A 15400-nucleotide genomic window follows, 5' to 3' on the forward strand; every position below is an offset into this window, starting at 1 on the left:
GAGTCAACTATGGGCGGCGGTGCATCACGACATTAACGGTAAATATCACTTATAGACGTACAAATTTAATTCACAAGTTGCAATCAACGTTCAAGCCTTGACTGTCAAATACACGTCGTGATGCTGGCTGTGGTGTTTGATGTGCACCGCCTCTGTGGCTCAGCAAGAGCTTATTCAGCCGACCATTTACCGGACGAGCTACCCACTTCTTTCTTGTCGCGTTCGTTCACTTCAGCCAGTTCCACGCCTACGACACTACGAATCGACTCTAATCAGGCGCACGCTCTTACGCACTCGAATTGCATTGCGCGCACCCTTGTATTATCCGTGCGAACTCACTGCGACGATCGAAAAGATGGGCAAGAAGAAGCGCGGCCACCCCGACATCGAGGAGCTCCTCAATCGGCCGTGGTGCTACTACTGTACGAACCTTGCGCCTGGCATTCTCGATGGCTGGATACTAACCATGCGATTGCAGGCGAGCGTGATTTTGAAGATTTGAAGCTTCTCATCTCTCATCAGAAGGCCAAGCATTTCAAATGCGACCGCTGTGGTCGTCGACTTAACACTGCGGGAGGTCAGTTTTCCAGCATCAAAGTGAAGACAACGCGCTGACAACTCGCCACCACAGGTCTTTCCGTGCACATGAACCAGGTGCACAAGGAGAACCTCTCGCAGGTCGAAAACGCGCTGCCGAACCGACAGGGCCTCGAGGTCGAGATCTTTGGCATGGAGGGTATCCCCCAGGACATCCTCGACCAGCACCGCAACCGCATCCTCCAGAACGTCCAGCAGGCGCAAAAAGATAGGCAGATTGCGACTGGAAATCCTCTTCCTGGCCAGGCGATGAACAACCCCAGAAAGAAGCTCAAGGTTGAATCAGCGAGCGAGCTCAAGAAGCGGCTGGAGGAGTTTCGCGCGAGGAAGAAGGATATTGCTGCTAACGGAGGTGTGGATGCGGCTGCGACGGCGACTGAGAACCAGGCTACCTTTGTGAGTTTTTCGGTCTGTTCTTTACAGCGTATGCTAACATGTGTAGAATGCTCCCCCTTATCAAACATCACAAGCGCCTTACGAGCAACCAGGGTATCCTGCACAAGCAGCACCTAGTGCTACGCAACCCTACGGTTACTCGCCCAACTCGCTACCCGCGAGGCCATCATCAGGCAACCTTCCCGCTCCTCCTGGTCTTCCTCAGCGACCGACACAGGGCGGCGCATGGAACGGTGCAGCTCCCGCTGCTGGGGACGACATTGACCAGCTGATCCGCATGGCCGAGGCGGGTATCAAGCCACCGCAGAAGGGTGAGGGAGAAGAGAGTGACAAGAAGAAGAAGGACAAGGACAAGAAGGGAAGGATGTTTTACGACGATGCCGAGGTCAGCCCTGAGGAGAGGATGGCGGCTCTACCACGGTATCGGTTCACACCAGAGGTTGGGGCCTAGGGTACCCGTTTCCTGTGGTGAGCTTCGTGGAGAATGGCACGGGGTGTGGAATCTTCTGCAAGGGGTTGGTGATGGTTTCTAGGCTTATATGCATGGTTGGCGTCCTGGGTTGTAAACTATACGGTTAATGTGATGGTGCTTGATTTGCGCATGTCTCCGTGTACTTGAACGTTGCGTATGCCGACGGCCCGACGGTGATCAGAGTGAAGTACTCCCTTACAAACAAAGCATAAAGAAGCTGTCATCATCATGCTAGGTCCAGCGTATGAGGAGCGATCATCTGTCCTTTCTCATCTCCGAAGGTTAGTCCAAGGATGTTGTGTTAAGAACAGCGGTCTGTTTCAGCGACGATCAATGTTTGTTGTTCCACAAGTTGTTGTGATGGCCTTTCAAGTGGCCAAGTTAGCAAACACCATACATGGATATTTCGTCAATGGGACAACTCTTGAGAAGAATGGAAAGCTTGGAGTTAAGAGAAAATTGACAGTATCTTGCAACTCAACAAGGCCAAGTGCATCTGTCAAGATATGCCTCTAAACTCTCATTCAAACATTCATCTCTAGGGTATTCTCGAACCTTGATCTTGAGCACCACACCCACTCAGAGCTCGCACAGGGATCCCCTGGCACACCCCTGAGGGCCACACCGCGCTAAGCGTTCCCACAGCAACTACGCCTAAAGGATGCAAAAACAAACTAAACGTCACCTGGCGCCCGTGCTCGGGCAGTTCCTAAATTGAAGAAGGCTTTCCTTTCTCACTTCAACACACTAACAAACAGCCAGACAGGTAGGACCCAGTTCATCTTTGTCCGTTTCGATCATTTTCTTCTTTTTTTTTCATGGTCGGAAATACGGGCATACGCGAGCCTTGTATTTTTTGCCGTTGAGCTCTTTTGTTTACTTTGAACGACAACGACTCCTCCCGTTTCTTCGATCCGTGAACGAGTGCTCGAAGGAAGGGGAGCTATCTACACGACACAATCGGCCAGAGGAACGAGATCATGGCCAATACGGGGCAGTCGTCAATCACTGTTGCCGGTAGGTTGCTTGTTTTCGGGGTGTTAAAGCTGCTGCTGACATGTCTTAGTTCGAGTTCGGCCCTTCACTATTCGCGAAGCTGCGCAAGTGTATGGAGTGCGCCCCCATGCGTTGAGCACCGATTGCTGACTCTTTACAGGCAAAAGAACGATGATGGAACGGTCTTTCTCGGCGATGGCTCTCTCGCCGCTGTCCCCGCACCGAAGCTGCACCAGCGTGGCATCCGAAACGTCATCAAGGTCGTCGACGACCGCTGCTTGTACGCGCGCGACCTTGACTTCTCTCCTCTCGCAAGCGCTGACATGATACAGAGTCTTTGATCCTCCCGAGCATAACCCCATCCAAAAGTTCTCCCGATCCGTCCTCCCCAGCTCCAAGAAGGTCAAGGACCAAGTGTTTGCCTTTGACCGCGTTTTTGACGACACGACGACCCAGTCCGAGGTGTATGAAGGAACCACTCGAAACCTGCTCGATAGTGTGCTCGACGGCTACAATGCGACTGTTTTCGCCTACGGCGCCACCGGCTGTGGCAAGACGCACACCATTACCGGCACCGCCCAACAACCCGGCATCATCTTCATGACCATGCAAGAACTGTTCGAGAAGATTGAGGAGCGGAGCCAGGACAAGACCACGGAGCTGAGCCTTAGCTACCTGGAGATCTACAATGAGACTATTCGTGACTTGCTGGTCCCAGGTGGTGGTCCCAAGGGCGGTCTGATGCTCAGAGAAGACAGCAATCAGGCGGTGACGGTCTCTGGACTTACGAGCCACCACCCCAAGGATGTCCAAGAAGTCATGGACATGATTGTTCAAGGAAACGAGTACCGAACTGTGTCGCCTACCGAGGCCAACGCCACGTCTTCCCGATCCCACGCCGTCCTCCAGATCAACATCGCGCAGAAGGATCGAAATGCCGATGTCAGCGAGCCTCACACTATGGCTACACTGAGCATCATCGATCTTGCTGGTTCCGAGCGAGCCTCCGTTACCAAGAACCGCGGCGAGCGTCTGACTGAGGGCGCCAACATCAACAAGTCTCTTCTTGCTCTTGGAAGCTGCATCAACGCTCTCTGTGACCGTCGACAAAAGGCTCATGTTCCTTACCGAAACAGCAAGCTTACTCGACTTCTCAAGTTCTCCCTTGGTGGCAACTGCAAGACTGTCATGATTGTCTGCGTGTCACCATCGAGCGCGCATTTCGACGAGACCCAGAACACGCTGCGATACGCAAACCGAGCCAAGAACATCCAGACCAAGGTTACCCGCAATGTCTTTAACGTCAACAGACACGTCAAGGACTTTTTGGTCAAGATCGACGAGCAGATGGCTCTCATCAACGAGCTCAAGGCACAGCAGAAGGATGCGGAAAAGATCTTCTTTGCCAAGTTCCGCAAGCAGTGCGAGAAGCGGGATTCGACGGCCCGCGAGGGTATTCAGAGACTGCGGGCGGCCTACGACAACTCTGCTACTGATCGTCAGGAGCGCATCAGTAACATGAAGAAGTTGAAGAACTTTGAGCGTCGCATCGGCATGCTTTCTGGATGGATCGCAGCCTTTGATAATGTCTGCGATCAGCGGGGTGATGAGGACTCTATGCCCCAAAACCTGGTGGCCATTCGAAAGACGGCGACAGGTATTCTCGTCGAGTTGGAGAACAGCCGTCACCACATTCATCAGAAGCTGGAAAAGTCAAGCTGGGAGCGGGCCATCGACACGGCTCTATCGCACAGCTTGAAGCAGCTTCAGAGCACTGACGGCGCCGACATGGGAGAGATTAACAGCCTCACCCGTGAAGCCGAGCTCCTCAAGGCCAACTTTAACCGCGAAGCCTACCACGAGGTTCTGGAGCAGGACAGGGCTGGTGATGCAGCCATGGTTCAGATGCTTCTCACTGCTCAGTTCGAGATCCTCGCCTCTCTTTCCGACACTATGGGCATGGATGAAGAGTCAGCTGTGGCACATGCCAAGGAGATCATCAACCGTCTCCTCCAAACTGGCTATACTGCTGCCGGCCAGGTCGTCAAGCCTGACGGCTCCATGCCCGTTGTCGACATTTTCCCACCTACTCGTCGCGGCACACCTAAGCGAAAGAAGACACCCTCTCTCCACGTCAAGCCCATTGCGCCCCCTGTCTTCATGGCCGCCCCGACTGAGGCTGCTCCTACCAGCCCGATGAAGGCATCCCCTCGACGACGTAGGGTGTTGGGAGCCTCCAAGAAGGGCGTCAGCTTTACCCCGGTGAAGAAGAACAAGAAGGGAGGAGTGCGATGGCGAGACGACGAGTCAGAGGCTGGCACTCTGGCTGACTTTGAGAAGACACCCCAGAAATTCAGCGACTCGTCCCCAGCGCAGCCTTCTCCTGAGAAGGCCATCGTTGCCCCTGCAGTCCCAGCTTACCTTGAAGAGGAGGAACTACAACAACCCGCCAACGAGGAGTCGAGCCCCAGTCTCGAGGTCCCAGAGGTCAGCAGCTTGGGAGCTGCCAAGCCCAGCAGGTTCCAGGCAGGATTCCTGTCGAAGGGTGCTAGGCACTCTCTTCGTCCTGATGGATCCCCTATTCCGAAAGCTCCATCCATGAGCTTAAACTTGTCATCAGGCTCCCCTGAGACCCAGCGAACACCCCCCTTGCGATCACTAGATGTCACTAAGACTGGCAACTTTTCGCCATCACCTTCTGGGCTGGGCATTCCACGTCCCACGCGACTGTTGCCGACCATCAGCGACGAGAACAACCCTCCAGGATCTGGATCGGACTCGGAGACGACGACCACTATTGATGCTCGAAAGCTCCGCAACGCTCTGCACTCTGCCATGAAGGAAAAGGCTCGTAGGGCGAGCATGATGACAGGCACAGCCGCATCCAACGCCAGGCGAGTATCGTCAGTGGGATCACTAGGCAGCGACCGACCTGGACCCAGGCCTAGTTTGCCTGCGGCCCTCGCCAGCAGCGCCAACGGCATCTCTCGACTCCGCAGAGGTAGTGCTGAGCGGAGAAGAAGCCCGCCCATGGCGTGCTCCCCTACAGATTTGAAGCTGGACAAGGCCTTGACACCAGGTCAGGCCAGGCGAATGAACATGAACGGTGGTGGTGCTCGAACAGAACACACTGGAGGAAGCCCTCAGGGCGGCATGACTGGCGGACCGGCCCGTCGGATCACTATTGGTGTCGGAGTCGGACCTGGAGGCGCCGGTGTGCGTCGACAGCAGAGCCAACCTAACATGGTCTGGCGATGAGGAGAACGATTAGAGTGTTGAAGTGTACTGACTGGCCTGGCCTGTATCAAATTGCCGTAATGGCCTTGGATGAATGATGTGCTTTTTGAGCCCGGAGTTTCGGCTACGGCGTTTGGGGGGCTTCGGCTTGGCTTGGCTTGACTTGGTTGATGCGTGTAGAATGGTAGTTTTAGTGTATGGATTTGTCCCAGCAATGCAATGCTCGATGCCTTGTTTACTTGCAGTCTTGCTGTGCTGTGCACCGGTGTGCTGATCAATTGAGGTTATCGCCGATGGCTTGCTGTCACAGCGCAGCACCGGATTTGGACGTGGAGGGGGATTTGTGAACCGGAGTTTACGAGATTATGTCCTTTGGTTGCACATTCTTTCCAGGATCTTTTCAGCGGCTTGTGATGGCCCATGGTGCATCTCGTGGTGGTTATCGCCGACATCACCACCACACAGTCTGGGCCGATGATCACGTTTCGGCGATAGGCCCAACAACCCTGTAAGCCACCTGCATGGCTTCCTCTCGTCGCACGAAAGGGAAACCGGATGGGCAGTCCAACCAGTCGGCGATATAGCAGATGCCCGTAGAAGGTGCGGAATGGACTTTGTCGGAGATAATTCAACATGTTCAGCTCCTCGTGTCAATTGAGCTGTTGAAGCTCTATAAAGACGCTCATGAAGCCATTCAGATAAACCATCACACTCACCCCAACTTGATCACACACAAACGCCTTCGGTCTAATCTTTACAATGGCTCCTACTCCTGTTTGGCTCATCACCGCCGCCTCATCTGGCTTCGGCCGCGAAATCGCCCTCCTCGCCCTCAAACTTGGTCACACTGTCATCGCCACAGCCCGCAACGCCTCACGCATCCAGGATCTCGCCAATGCGGGTGCGCACACTCTTTCCTTTGATGTCACCTCACCTCTGAGTGACATTGAAGCTGTTGCAAAGGAAGTCTTTGCTAAGCATGGGAGAGTCGATTATCTCGTCAATGCTGCGGGTTTCATTCTTGAGGGCTCGGTTGAGGAGTCTTCGCCTGAAGAGGTGTATGACAGTTTCAATACCAATGTTTTTGGGACTTTTAATACTGTCAAGACTTTTTTGCCTGGTATGAGGGCTCAGGATGTTGGAGAGAATGACACAAGGGGTACTGTTGTCACGTTTGGAAGTCTTGGTAGTTGGAATGGAGGAGCGAGCTACAGTGTCTACGCCATGACAAAGTCGTGCATGAGTTCGCTCGCAGAATCTCTGAGAGAAGAACTCGCGCCGTTCAAGATTGTCGCCACTGTCGTCGAGCCCGGATACTTTCGCACCAACTTTCTCAACCCCGGTGTAAGAGTCACGACAAAGCAGCGCATCGCCGCCTACGACGACGAGAACACGCCCACGGGCCAGACGAGGAGGGCCCTGAACAAGAAGGATAATGCGCAGGAGGGAGATGTGAAGAAGGGGTGTCAGGTTATTGTTGATGTGCTTACGAGGAGGGATGGGAGGGAGGTTCCGGTTAGAATTGTGTTGGGGAGGGATTGTGAGGCTTTTGTTAGGGGGAAGTGTGAGGCTACTGTTGGGTTGTTGGATGAGTGGAAGAGTTTGATTGTTAGTACTGACCATGACGACTGAACTGATGCTTGGTCACGATGATTTGCTTTGTAGAAAACTTTGTTGGGTACATGCTCATGCTGGATGAATGATCTTTGACTCGAAGTACATCTTTTGAGATGTTGATATTGAAGACGAACTCAAGGCATGATTTAACTTGTCTCTTGCTCTTGCAAAATGAATCGTGTTGTCTTGAGAGCTATTGTGGTCTAGGGTATGAAATGAGTGCCGTCGACGAGCTGGTGATACCAAATGTGGTGTTCTCTCTCAGGTACGCGGTGGTGGCACTCCCGGCAATTAGAAGCCGGAGGATTGTAACTATGCCCGTGAAACCTTTGTGCCCTAAGTGAGACCCTTGTGGTGCATGTAGGCATTTGACCGTGCGACTGATGGGTGTTGATGATCAAGATGCCGCTGTGGCATCTGTCTGTCCATGACTGACGCCGCTTTGAGTTCATTCGCCCTTCATAGCTCACGGCCACCGAGAGGTAGTCAATTCCATCGTGCTTTTCCCTTTCTGCCCAACATGCCGTGGGGACTTGCTGCCAATGACGGAGCCTACCACCTTCTGAGGACACATCAGTGAGACCCTGAAGATTGAGGCCCCTGAGCTGCAGGCGGGGATGCTCTCGCCAACACAGACCCTCTCCTTGCCCATCACGGTCAGCAACCAGCAGTGGAGCTCTCGACCGAGCCCTACAAGTATTGGCTTGGCAGCTGATCAGGCTCGGATGTCGGTCATCCCCAGAGCCGTTAGATGGAGATCTTGGCGTTGAGCGGTTTGTTGGTTGCGAGATTAGGCATTGAACGAAGCTTTCTTGCGGGGGATTCACGCAACTAAGGGATTGAACAAGTCAGGTCTTCTGGACAAAGCACGTTTTACGTATTTTTAGCAAGGCCTCAACTTCACCGGCATGTATTCCGTCCCGGAATTGGACAGCCAAGTGTAACCGCCCTGATGATGCCAAGCAGCTAATACTTCAGCTCATGCAAGTGGCGTTTATAAGCTTAAATGAGAAGACAATGGAGATAGCTGTGCCCCTCTGATCGACAGAGGCCATTCGGGTCTCGGACTTGCTTTTGATGCAGGAGTGCTTACGCCTGATCAACGTGGGCAGCAAGGTTGATAACTGAGGACTAATTCTACTTTGTTTGCGAGTTTCCACCTTTGTGGGAACTCGAGAGCACTGTAATTGGTGTCGAGTATCGCCAAGAAGCGATCTTGAGATGGGGATGTGGAGTGACGTGTGGTGGGTAGAGCTGAGCACAGCCTTGAGGCAAACTAGCTCACTGCGTTAGTTGCAACTCGGGTCTGAGATGGGGAGCTTAGCGGGCTTCTTGAGAGATGTTGGACTGTCCATAAAAGACCTCAATGTCCCAAGTCTACTTGTGATTCGGATACACAGATCAAGCTTGAACGCTCAAAGCCTCACCACACCCAAATTCGCAACCATGTCTCTTCCACCCGCTGAGAAGCTTCCTCTCTATGTCCGAGGTGACAGTAAGTCTCACAAGTCTTTACAAACACCATTGCTGTACTCACAGGATACTACTTGCCAGTCTGAGAGAAGTGGGATCCCAAGAAGCCCGAGTACGAGGCGGAGCTCTCAGATCCTCAGAGAGCCATGGACCATTGACATTGATCCTCACAAGATCTGGCCGTATGCGGAAGAGGATAGCTGGGCCAAGAGATACACTGGCGAGCTCATGAGGGAGTAAGTGGCCGAAATCAACACCCAACACAAACCTGACGCTGAACCTTGCCAGTTATGTCAAAGCCGCCGTGTCCAACTTTCGAACTTTCGTAAACAACCTAGGGGAAGCTCACAAGGATGAACTCAACAAGATCTGCACCACTCACATGCTGACCATGGCCGCGAATGCTAACGGCAAGACCGACTACTGTAGCTGTGAAGTGTCACCGGATGGTGAGCTGGTCATGATCTTTCATCCCGAAAAGCTCGGAGTCAATATTGACAATGCCCTCATGACTGACTTCGTGAAGGACGCACTCGACGCTGCGCCTTTGGACCCTGGCCCGATGAGTTACCGTGTGCGTATGCAGGCTCTCAAGTACCAGGAGCGCATCAAGGAGAAGCAAGAAGAGCTCAATGCCATGCTCCAGAAGGAGGTTGCTTTTGATCCCAACTGGGAGGCCGTCTTTGAGAAGATGAACTCTGCTTAGGATGCGGTTGAGAACTGGCGGTACGGCACTGGTGATCAGATCAGATGGTACTTTGGGGCTCTCGTGTCGAGAATGAATGGAGACGGCTTTGGGACTAATGATGTCTTGAGGGAAGGGTTCCTCGAGGCTGTAGAGAAGAACAAAATTGCGTTTCGTGTCGTGGATAAGACCGAGGAGACGTACAACGAGTACGTTATAGAGGATGGAGTGTTTTACATCCAGGTAAGTTTATCTGAGGCTATTCAGGACGGCTGCTAACGTGAGGGCAGACCACACCCAGTCGATTCGGCGTCAACATTGACCGCACTGGTCCGTTGGCTGAGATCCTGTAGAGGTATAGATTCTGTAAGAGATAGTGAATGGACATGTTGATTGGAGGCCTGCTGTAGCTAAGGAGGCTTTGAGTTGAGAGATTACCTGGCAATGTAAAATATCATGTTTCTAACCTACGTCGAGAGCAATTTTTTATCCTGAGTGAGTCACTCTCAGATGGTTTGATGCTAGGTATTTATGCGCCCCAAGTGAACATCCCTTATTCAAGTATCTGTCCCTGCCTACTAAATGATATCAGACTGATTGGAATGCCCAGCTATCACAGACGTGCAGTGCAAGCTGACTTCAGATGATTGCGTGGGTCAAACAAGACACGAGAACGACAAAAAGTATCGAACTCACCTTGGATGTTAGGTAAGTATATATAGAAAATCTACCTATAAAACATAAGATTTTAGATCTCTCTTTATTTATCATCTTATAATTCTTATCATGTCTTCCTTATTACCCTTAGGGGAGGATATCCTAAAACTTTCATACGAGCATCCCGTTCTCCCGTTCGGGCCAAGTTACGTCTCATCCGATTTCTCTCTGTGATGCTGCGCAAGGAGGGATTATCAGGTGCCGGATAGAATATAGGGGATTGAAGGACTTCGGCAAGAGGGACATAAGGGCTTAGATTAGATGAAGTGTTGATGCTCGTATCGAGCGGCATATCCTTGAAGAATGGACCGACCGTCAGGGCATCACCCGTGATGGCAATGAGGTACCCTTCCTTGCTGGGATCCCAGGACCTGGGATAAATAGTTGGCCAGTATATAATGATCTGAGAGTGAGGCTTGTTACTGGGTAGGGCGGAGAGCAAAGATCCCTTCCGACCTCTCTCAGCAGTTCCCTTTCCCCTAGGCTATACCAGAGAGGTTTCCGGCGTAGAGTGAGGCAGAATCTCGATACAATGCACTATTGATTTTTGGCATCGGGTTTTAATGCCAACATGTGTCAATAACTGTGGCCTTTGTTATTGTGGCTGATGGCTTCTTTAAGAAACGTCGCCAAGTTATAATAACAGTGCTCTGTGGCAATGCCTGGACTCCCCAAGCAAATGAATTCTAGCGAGGACTGGCTCTCTACGTGACAGATATAATAGCTAGAGTAATTTTACACCCCGAGTCTTGAAAGAAACTATCAAGTAAAAGTACTGTTGCTGTCGTGGCTAGCTATTTGAGAGGAAGAGTCGCCACATTAACAACATCGACATGCGTTTCCGATACACATATTGAAGCTGTATATGCAATCGTGTCCCCTTCAAAGGGCGAAAATCATATAGTTTCCAGAAAACAAGAGGCCTCTCTGGAAGAGTATCGTTGGTTGAGATTCTGTAGTTCCTGTCCTGAATGTCACCAGTTTAAGATTCCTTGCCTCTGCCTAGGACACTCATAAACGTGCTCTCCGTAAACGCCCACACCCGTTCCATCATCCCATCTTTAACATACCCAACCACAAGCGGACTCTCAGGAAGAGTCTCACTATCAGCACTAACCCTAAAAACCGCCAAAGACGATCCAGATCGATCTCCCTTTGCCTTGAAAGCCTCAGTGGTAATCAAGAACAGCTGTCTCGCCGCACACTCCCGCACAGATATGTTAAACGGCGCAGCCAGCACCATCAGAACCCCAATGACCCACTTCAAAGGCTGCCCAAACCCTTCCATAATATTAGTCCCCCGGACAGGGCCAGGGTAGACGTGCAAAAACGAAACATCGGGGTTCCCGCGGGCGAGATACTCGAGGGACAGCGTGTGCATGGCTATCGCCTGTCGGGAGCAGGCTTTCAGGCTGTAGTGGTCTCTCATGGGGAGGTCGTCTTTGAAAATGTTGCCTTCATTCCCTGCCCCGAGGACTGAGATGACGCGGGATGGGCGGCCGTTGGCGGCGGCGCTTTTGAGAAGGGGGAGGAGGTTGGTGACTGCTCGGATACGAGAAAAGTACATGAGGCTGTACATTTTATCTAAGCCTTCTTCCGTATCTAGATATTTTTCAGTTGCCAAGGCTCGCATAACTGTCAAGATGACGTACTGTTGCGGCCTTTGGGATTCAAGATACCCGCGGTCAAGAAAAGGAGATCGATGGCGGACTCCTTTTGAGCCACTGGGCGACAAAGGTCATCCACGTTCCTTATCAAAGAGAGATCGCTCTGTATAAAGTGAACCTCGGCCGAGGAGTTGATTGCTCCAAGCTCCTGTGTGAGGTGGGATGCCCCTGACTCGTTCCGGCCGACGATGTAGAGCTTCGGTTTCTTGAAACTGGTGACCAACTCGCGGCATGTCGCGGCTCCGATGCCACCCGTGCCTCCCACTGATATTACATTAGCCTGTACTTCCGAGATTGGGGGTTTACGTACTCATCACGGCAACAATTCGAGTCTTGTTGGCAGCCTGGGAGTTGGCCTGCTGGATGGAGGATAGAGAGGGCATGATTGGAAATGGCCTGATGAACAAATTCGATTGTAAAAAGCAGAAGAGGATAGAGAACTCTGATGATGGGCAGGAAGACAAAGACTTGCCGCGACCTTCTTATGCCCCGCCTCGACCTTTTCTCCTGGCACGACTAATGGTATTTTGAAATGGCCGGGACCTCCCAGAGCTAGGCTCGTCCCAAACTATATCGCAAACATGCACCGAAATGGTTTAGTTGTAATTATCGTGGCTGATTCCGGAGCTCAATCAACCTCCAGTCTGGTTGATCCAGCCGGCCGGCCGCCATCATTCGGAGGTGGCTAATTTCCGAACCCGAAAGGTCCAATGTCATTCCGCATGTTTCAATGCCCTCTCTTTATGCCGGGCCGTGATCTAATACTTTGGAGTAGGCGGTTAGGTCGAGACTTGTTTAGCGGTGGAGAAACAAGAAGGCCGGATGGAATAGAGCGACCAATTATATTCCAGCATCGCATGGCTATCTCAAAATGGTTTAGATAGATATGGCTTCGTGTAAGTGGCTCCTCGGGCATCGTCTGAGAGCAGAGGTTCTTGCTATATAAAGCCGCCCTTTACCTACTTGACTGTCATCCAATACTACAATCATTTCCATCCTCTATTCATCCTATAACCTTCTGCCTTCTTCTCTGTCTTATTCCCTCGCGCCTTCATCTTCAAGCCCCATCTATCATCATGAGCGGCAGCTGTCTTTGCGGCGACATCAAATACACCATCTCTGGTGATCCCGTTGCCCAGGCGTGCTCCCTGTTCCAAACCTGCATTGCAAGTTTAACTAATACCTCCAGGCCCTCTGCCATTGTCTTGACTGCCGACGCATCTCCGGCTCCCTCTGCAGCTTCAACTGGGTCCTCCCCTCGCAGCAGCTCGCCGTCGTGGACGGAACTCCCAAGACGTACACTAACGCCTCCAATGCCGGCAACGACGTCACCAGCCACTTCTGCGGCAACTGTGGCACCACCCTCTGGAGAGGCGGGCCAGCCACGCAGGGCATGGTCTATCTAAAGGCCGGCACGATCGACAACAACGACGAGCGCGTCAACTCCAGGGCGCCTGTTGCTGAGATCTTTACCAGGAGGAGAATTGAGTGGGTTCAGCCGATGGAGGGTGCTCAGCAGAAGGTTGACCTCGTGTAGCCGTGGAACTGGGGGTGAATTAACTAGAGGTCTCGTTATCATTATCCCTCATGTTTGATTCTCAAATGAACTGAGCCCTATTGCCCATTGCCCTTTTCCATCAGTTCCCACACTCTGCGTTTCCACTGTTCACTGGCCATTGCCGATTGTGATATAGCCGCCATAGGCCATGACAGGCAGAACATGCGGAAGCCAGCCCCAGGTGCAATCTTATTTACCCCGGGGGCTTGCCCACCAGGTTCCAACGCAGCCGTGACCTCCTCCCAGAGTGCGCGTAGTCCAGCTTCCTGCTCCATGAGTAACCACTCGGGAATCTGGGACAGGAGATCATCGTCGGCTTCCGCGACGTGAACTTGGGCGTCGAAAGATCGTAGAAGCGCGTCGACGAGGTGTAACCGCACAGCAAGGTAGAGGCTCTTGGCGATAGCTACCGAGGCAGCAGAGTGGTTTCTCAAAAGTCCGTTGAAGTACGGAGGAGGGCTGGAATGCCGGCTAGTGTCAGGAGATACTTGGGAAACCACAAGATCAAGACTTCCCAAGACGTGCCGAACTTGGTCGGCCACAATGATGATGTGCGTTTTGGAGCGGTTCAAACCCATTGTGCTCTTGACTTCGGCCAGCAGATCGACTGATGTTTGAACAATTGGGTCAACGGGGTAGAATCTTGGCCAGTCTATCCACGGGCCCTCGAATTCGGTTTTTAGTGACGTAGGGTCTGCCTTTTTGGAGAAGATGTCCATGATCTGGACGGGGGCGTCAGCTGCAGGAAACGTAGACAACGGAGGTAACACACTTGTATATGGCGGCAGAATATAAAGAGATTCTGGTCCAACTGCGTATCTAGTCCTCGCTGCACCCTGGACCGAAGCATCGCAAGTGCTCCTTTGGCATGTGGGTGGCATTCTACACCGGTGCCCTGTACTTCTGCACGAGGCAATTGCTGAACTAAGATCTAGCAACACCATTAGCAGAGATAACAAGAATAACCTCAGGAACACAAACCTCAAAGAGACCGAGCACAAAGAGGGTCGCCAGGATAGAATCATCACCACCTACCGTCAAGTCCTGTATTGACCGCCTCAACATCAGGACGGCGTCTCCGTAAGCCTGCATCGCCCGGACCAGGACACCCGACTGATGCAGCTGCCCTGCCCCGCTGGCTAGAGCCGCGGCGTTGAGCGCATGAGAGAAACAGGGGGCGCGTTTCCCCGAGCCGAGAACCGGCAGGGCTTCAAAGATGCCCATGCCCGAGTTCAGGAAGTAGTCATCGTAGAGCTTGAACACGCTGCACACTGTGACAGGGCTCCCAATTGGTGGCTGAGGAGGAGACACCTCGTTGAGGTCGCCGTAACCGCGCCTTCTTCTCTGCTTGTTGACTCTGGCCTGGACTTGTTGCGCAGCGAGGGTATTCTGCTGACGGTGCACCAGTTCCCAGGAGGTGGGATAACCTGGACAGCGCCCTGTTAGGCGCAGGCAGCGTTTTCAGGAGGGTTTTTGAAGATCGCACTTATAATGCAGAGTTAATATCTAGTAGGGGTACTCGGCAGACAGAAAGGGGGATGACTGCATACCTTGACTCGACTGTCTTTGCAGGTAAAACAGCCAAGTGATGGCTTTCCACGGTTTACCATTGTAAAAGTAAGCGAGGCACAAAGCACCGGGTCTTGGGTTATTTAAACAGTTAATGATTAGGAGTTGAAGAAAAGAGAAGAAAGTTCAGGGCGTGTAAAAGACGAGGTAACTTTAAGTTTGTGCCTTATGTCAGCAAGCAGAATGACTGAATAAAGCGACCAGCCACAGTAACAAAGAACGCAGTTCTCGACACATGCCGGCATTAAAGCCCAATGCCGAAAAACACCATATGAGGTCCTTGGCATGGAGTGAGATAGAATCTGACTCAGTGCTTCGCGGGAATGCCTGGGCTTCTCGAGTGGACAAATCTAGTGAGGACTACCTTGCTGCGTGCCAAGTATGATAATTATTTGCTTTCAGTATTAAAAGAAACT

General features: G+C 52.2%; 7 protein-coding genes across 7 annotated transcripts; 5 read left to right on the plus strand and 2 right to left on the minus strand.

Moving 5' to 3' along the window:
* Positions 1–355: 355 nt before the first annotated feature.
* On the plus strand, positions 356–5719 carry LRP88_12498 (uncharacterized protein; the record flags this gene model as incomplete). Its single annotated transcript, XM_083248891.1, has 8 exons — positions 356–422; positions 479–577; positions 632–1021; positions 1086–1413; positions 2434–2486; positions 2538–2571; positions 2622–2741; positions 2794–5719. 8 exons carry the CDS (start codon positions 356–358, stop codon positions 5717–5719), a joined length of 4017 nt encoding a protein of 1338 aa, XP_083095346.1.
* A 738-nt stretch (positions 5720–6457) lies between these two features.
* On the plus strand, positions 6458–7330 carry LRP88_12499 (uncharacterized protein; the record flags this gene model as incomplete). The annotated part of the gene is made up of 1 exon (XM_083248892.1): positions 6458–7330. One exon carries the CDS (start codon positions 6458–6460, stop codon positions 7328–7330), a length of 873 nt encoding a protein of 290 aa, XP_083095347.1.
* Positions 7331–8761: 1431 nt separating this feature from the next.
* LRP88_12500 (uncharacterized protein) lies at positions 8762–9494 on the plus strand (the record flags this gene model as incomplete). Its single annotated transcript, XM_083248893.1, has 3 exons — positions 8762–8797; positions 8855–9024; positions 9077–9494. The coding sequence occupies 3 exons, from the start codon at positions 8762–8764 to the stop codon at positions 9492–9494; spliced, it is 624 nt and encodes a 207-aa protein (XP_083095348.1).
* Positions 9495–9566: 72 nt separating this feature from the next.
* LRP88_12501 (uncharacterized protein) lies at positions 9567–9826 on the plus strand (the record flags this gene model as incomplete). The annotated part of the gene is made up of 2 exons (XM_083248894.1): positions 9567–9716; positions 9764–9826. The coding sequence occupies 2 exons, from the start codon at positions 9567–9569 to the stop codon at positions 9824–9826; spliced, it is 213 nt and encodes a 70-aa protein (XP_083095349.1).
* Positions 9827–11172: 1346 nt separating this feature from the next.
* On the minus strand, positions 11173–12240 carry LRP88_12502 (uncharacterized protein; the record flags this gene model as incomplete). The annotated part of the gene is made up of 3 exons (XM_083248895.1): positions 11173–11792; positions 11843–12115; positions 12168–12240. The coding sequence occupies 3 exons, from the start codon at positions 12238–12240 to the stop codon at positions 11173–11175; spliced, it is 966 nt and encodes a 321-aa protein (XP_083095350.1).
* Positions 12241–12933: 693 nt separating this feature from the next.
* On the plus strand, positions 12934–13394 carry LRP88_12503 (GFA family protein; the record flags this gene model as incomplete). The annotated part of the gene is made up of 2 exons (XM_083248896.1): positions 12934–12996; positions 13047–13394. 2 exons carry the CDS (start codon positions 12934–12936, stop codon positions 13392–13394), a joined length of 411 nt encoding a protein of 136 aa, XP_083095351.1.
* A 77-nt stretch (positions 13395–13471) lies between these two features.
* On the minus strand, positions 13472–15025 carry LRP88_12504 (uncharacterized protein; the record flags this gene model as incomplete). The annotated part of the gene is made up of 3 exons (XM_083248897.1): positions 13472–14137; positions 14397–14842; positions 15016–15025. 3 exons carry the CDS (start codon positions 15023–15025, stop codon positions 13472–13474), a joined length of 1122 nt encoding a protein of 373 aa, XP_083095352.1.
* Between the last annotated feature and the right edge of the window lie 375 nt (positions 15026–15400).

The sequence above is a fragment of the Fusarium phalaenopsidis genome, assembly GCF_050370095.1.
Source record: "Fusarium phalaenopsidis strain FUZ10S chromosome Unknown contig_32318, whole genome shotgun sequence".
NCBI classification, from domain to species: Eukaryota; Fungi; Ascomycota; class Sordariomycetes; order Hypocreales; family Nectriaceae; genus Fusarium; species Fusarium phalaenopsidis.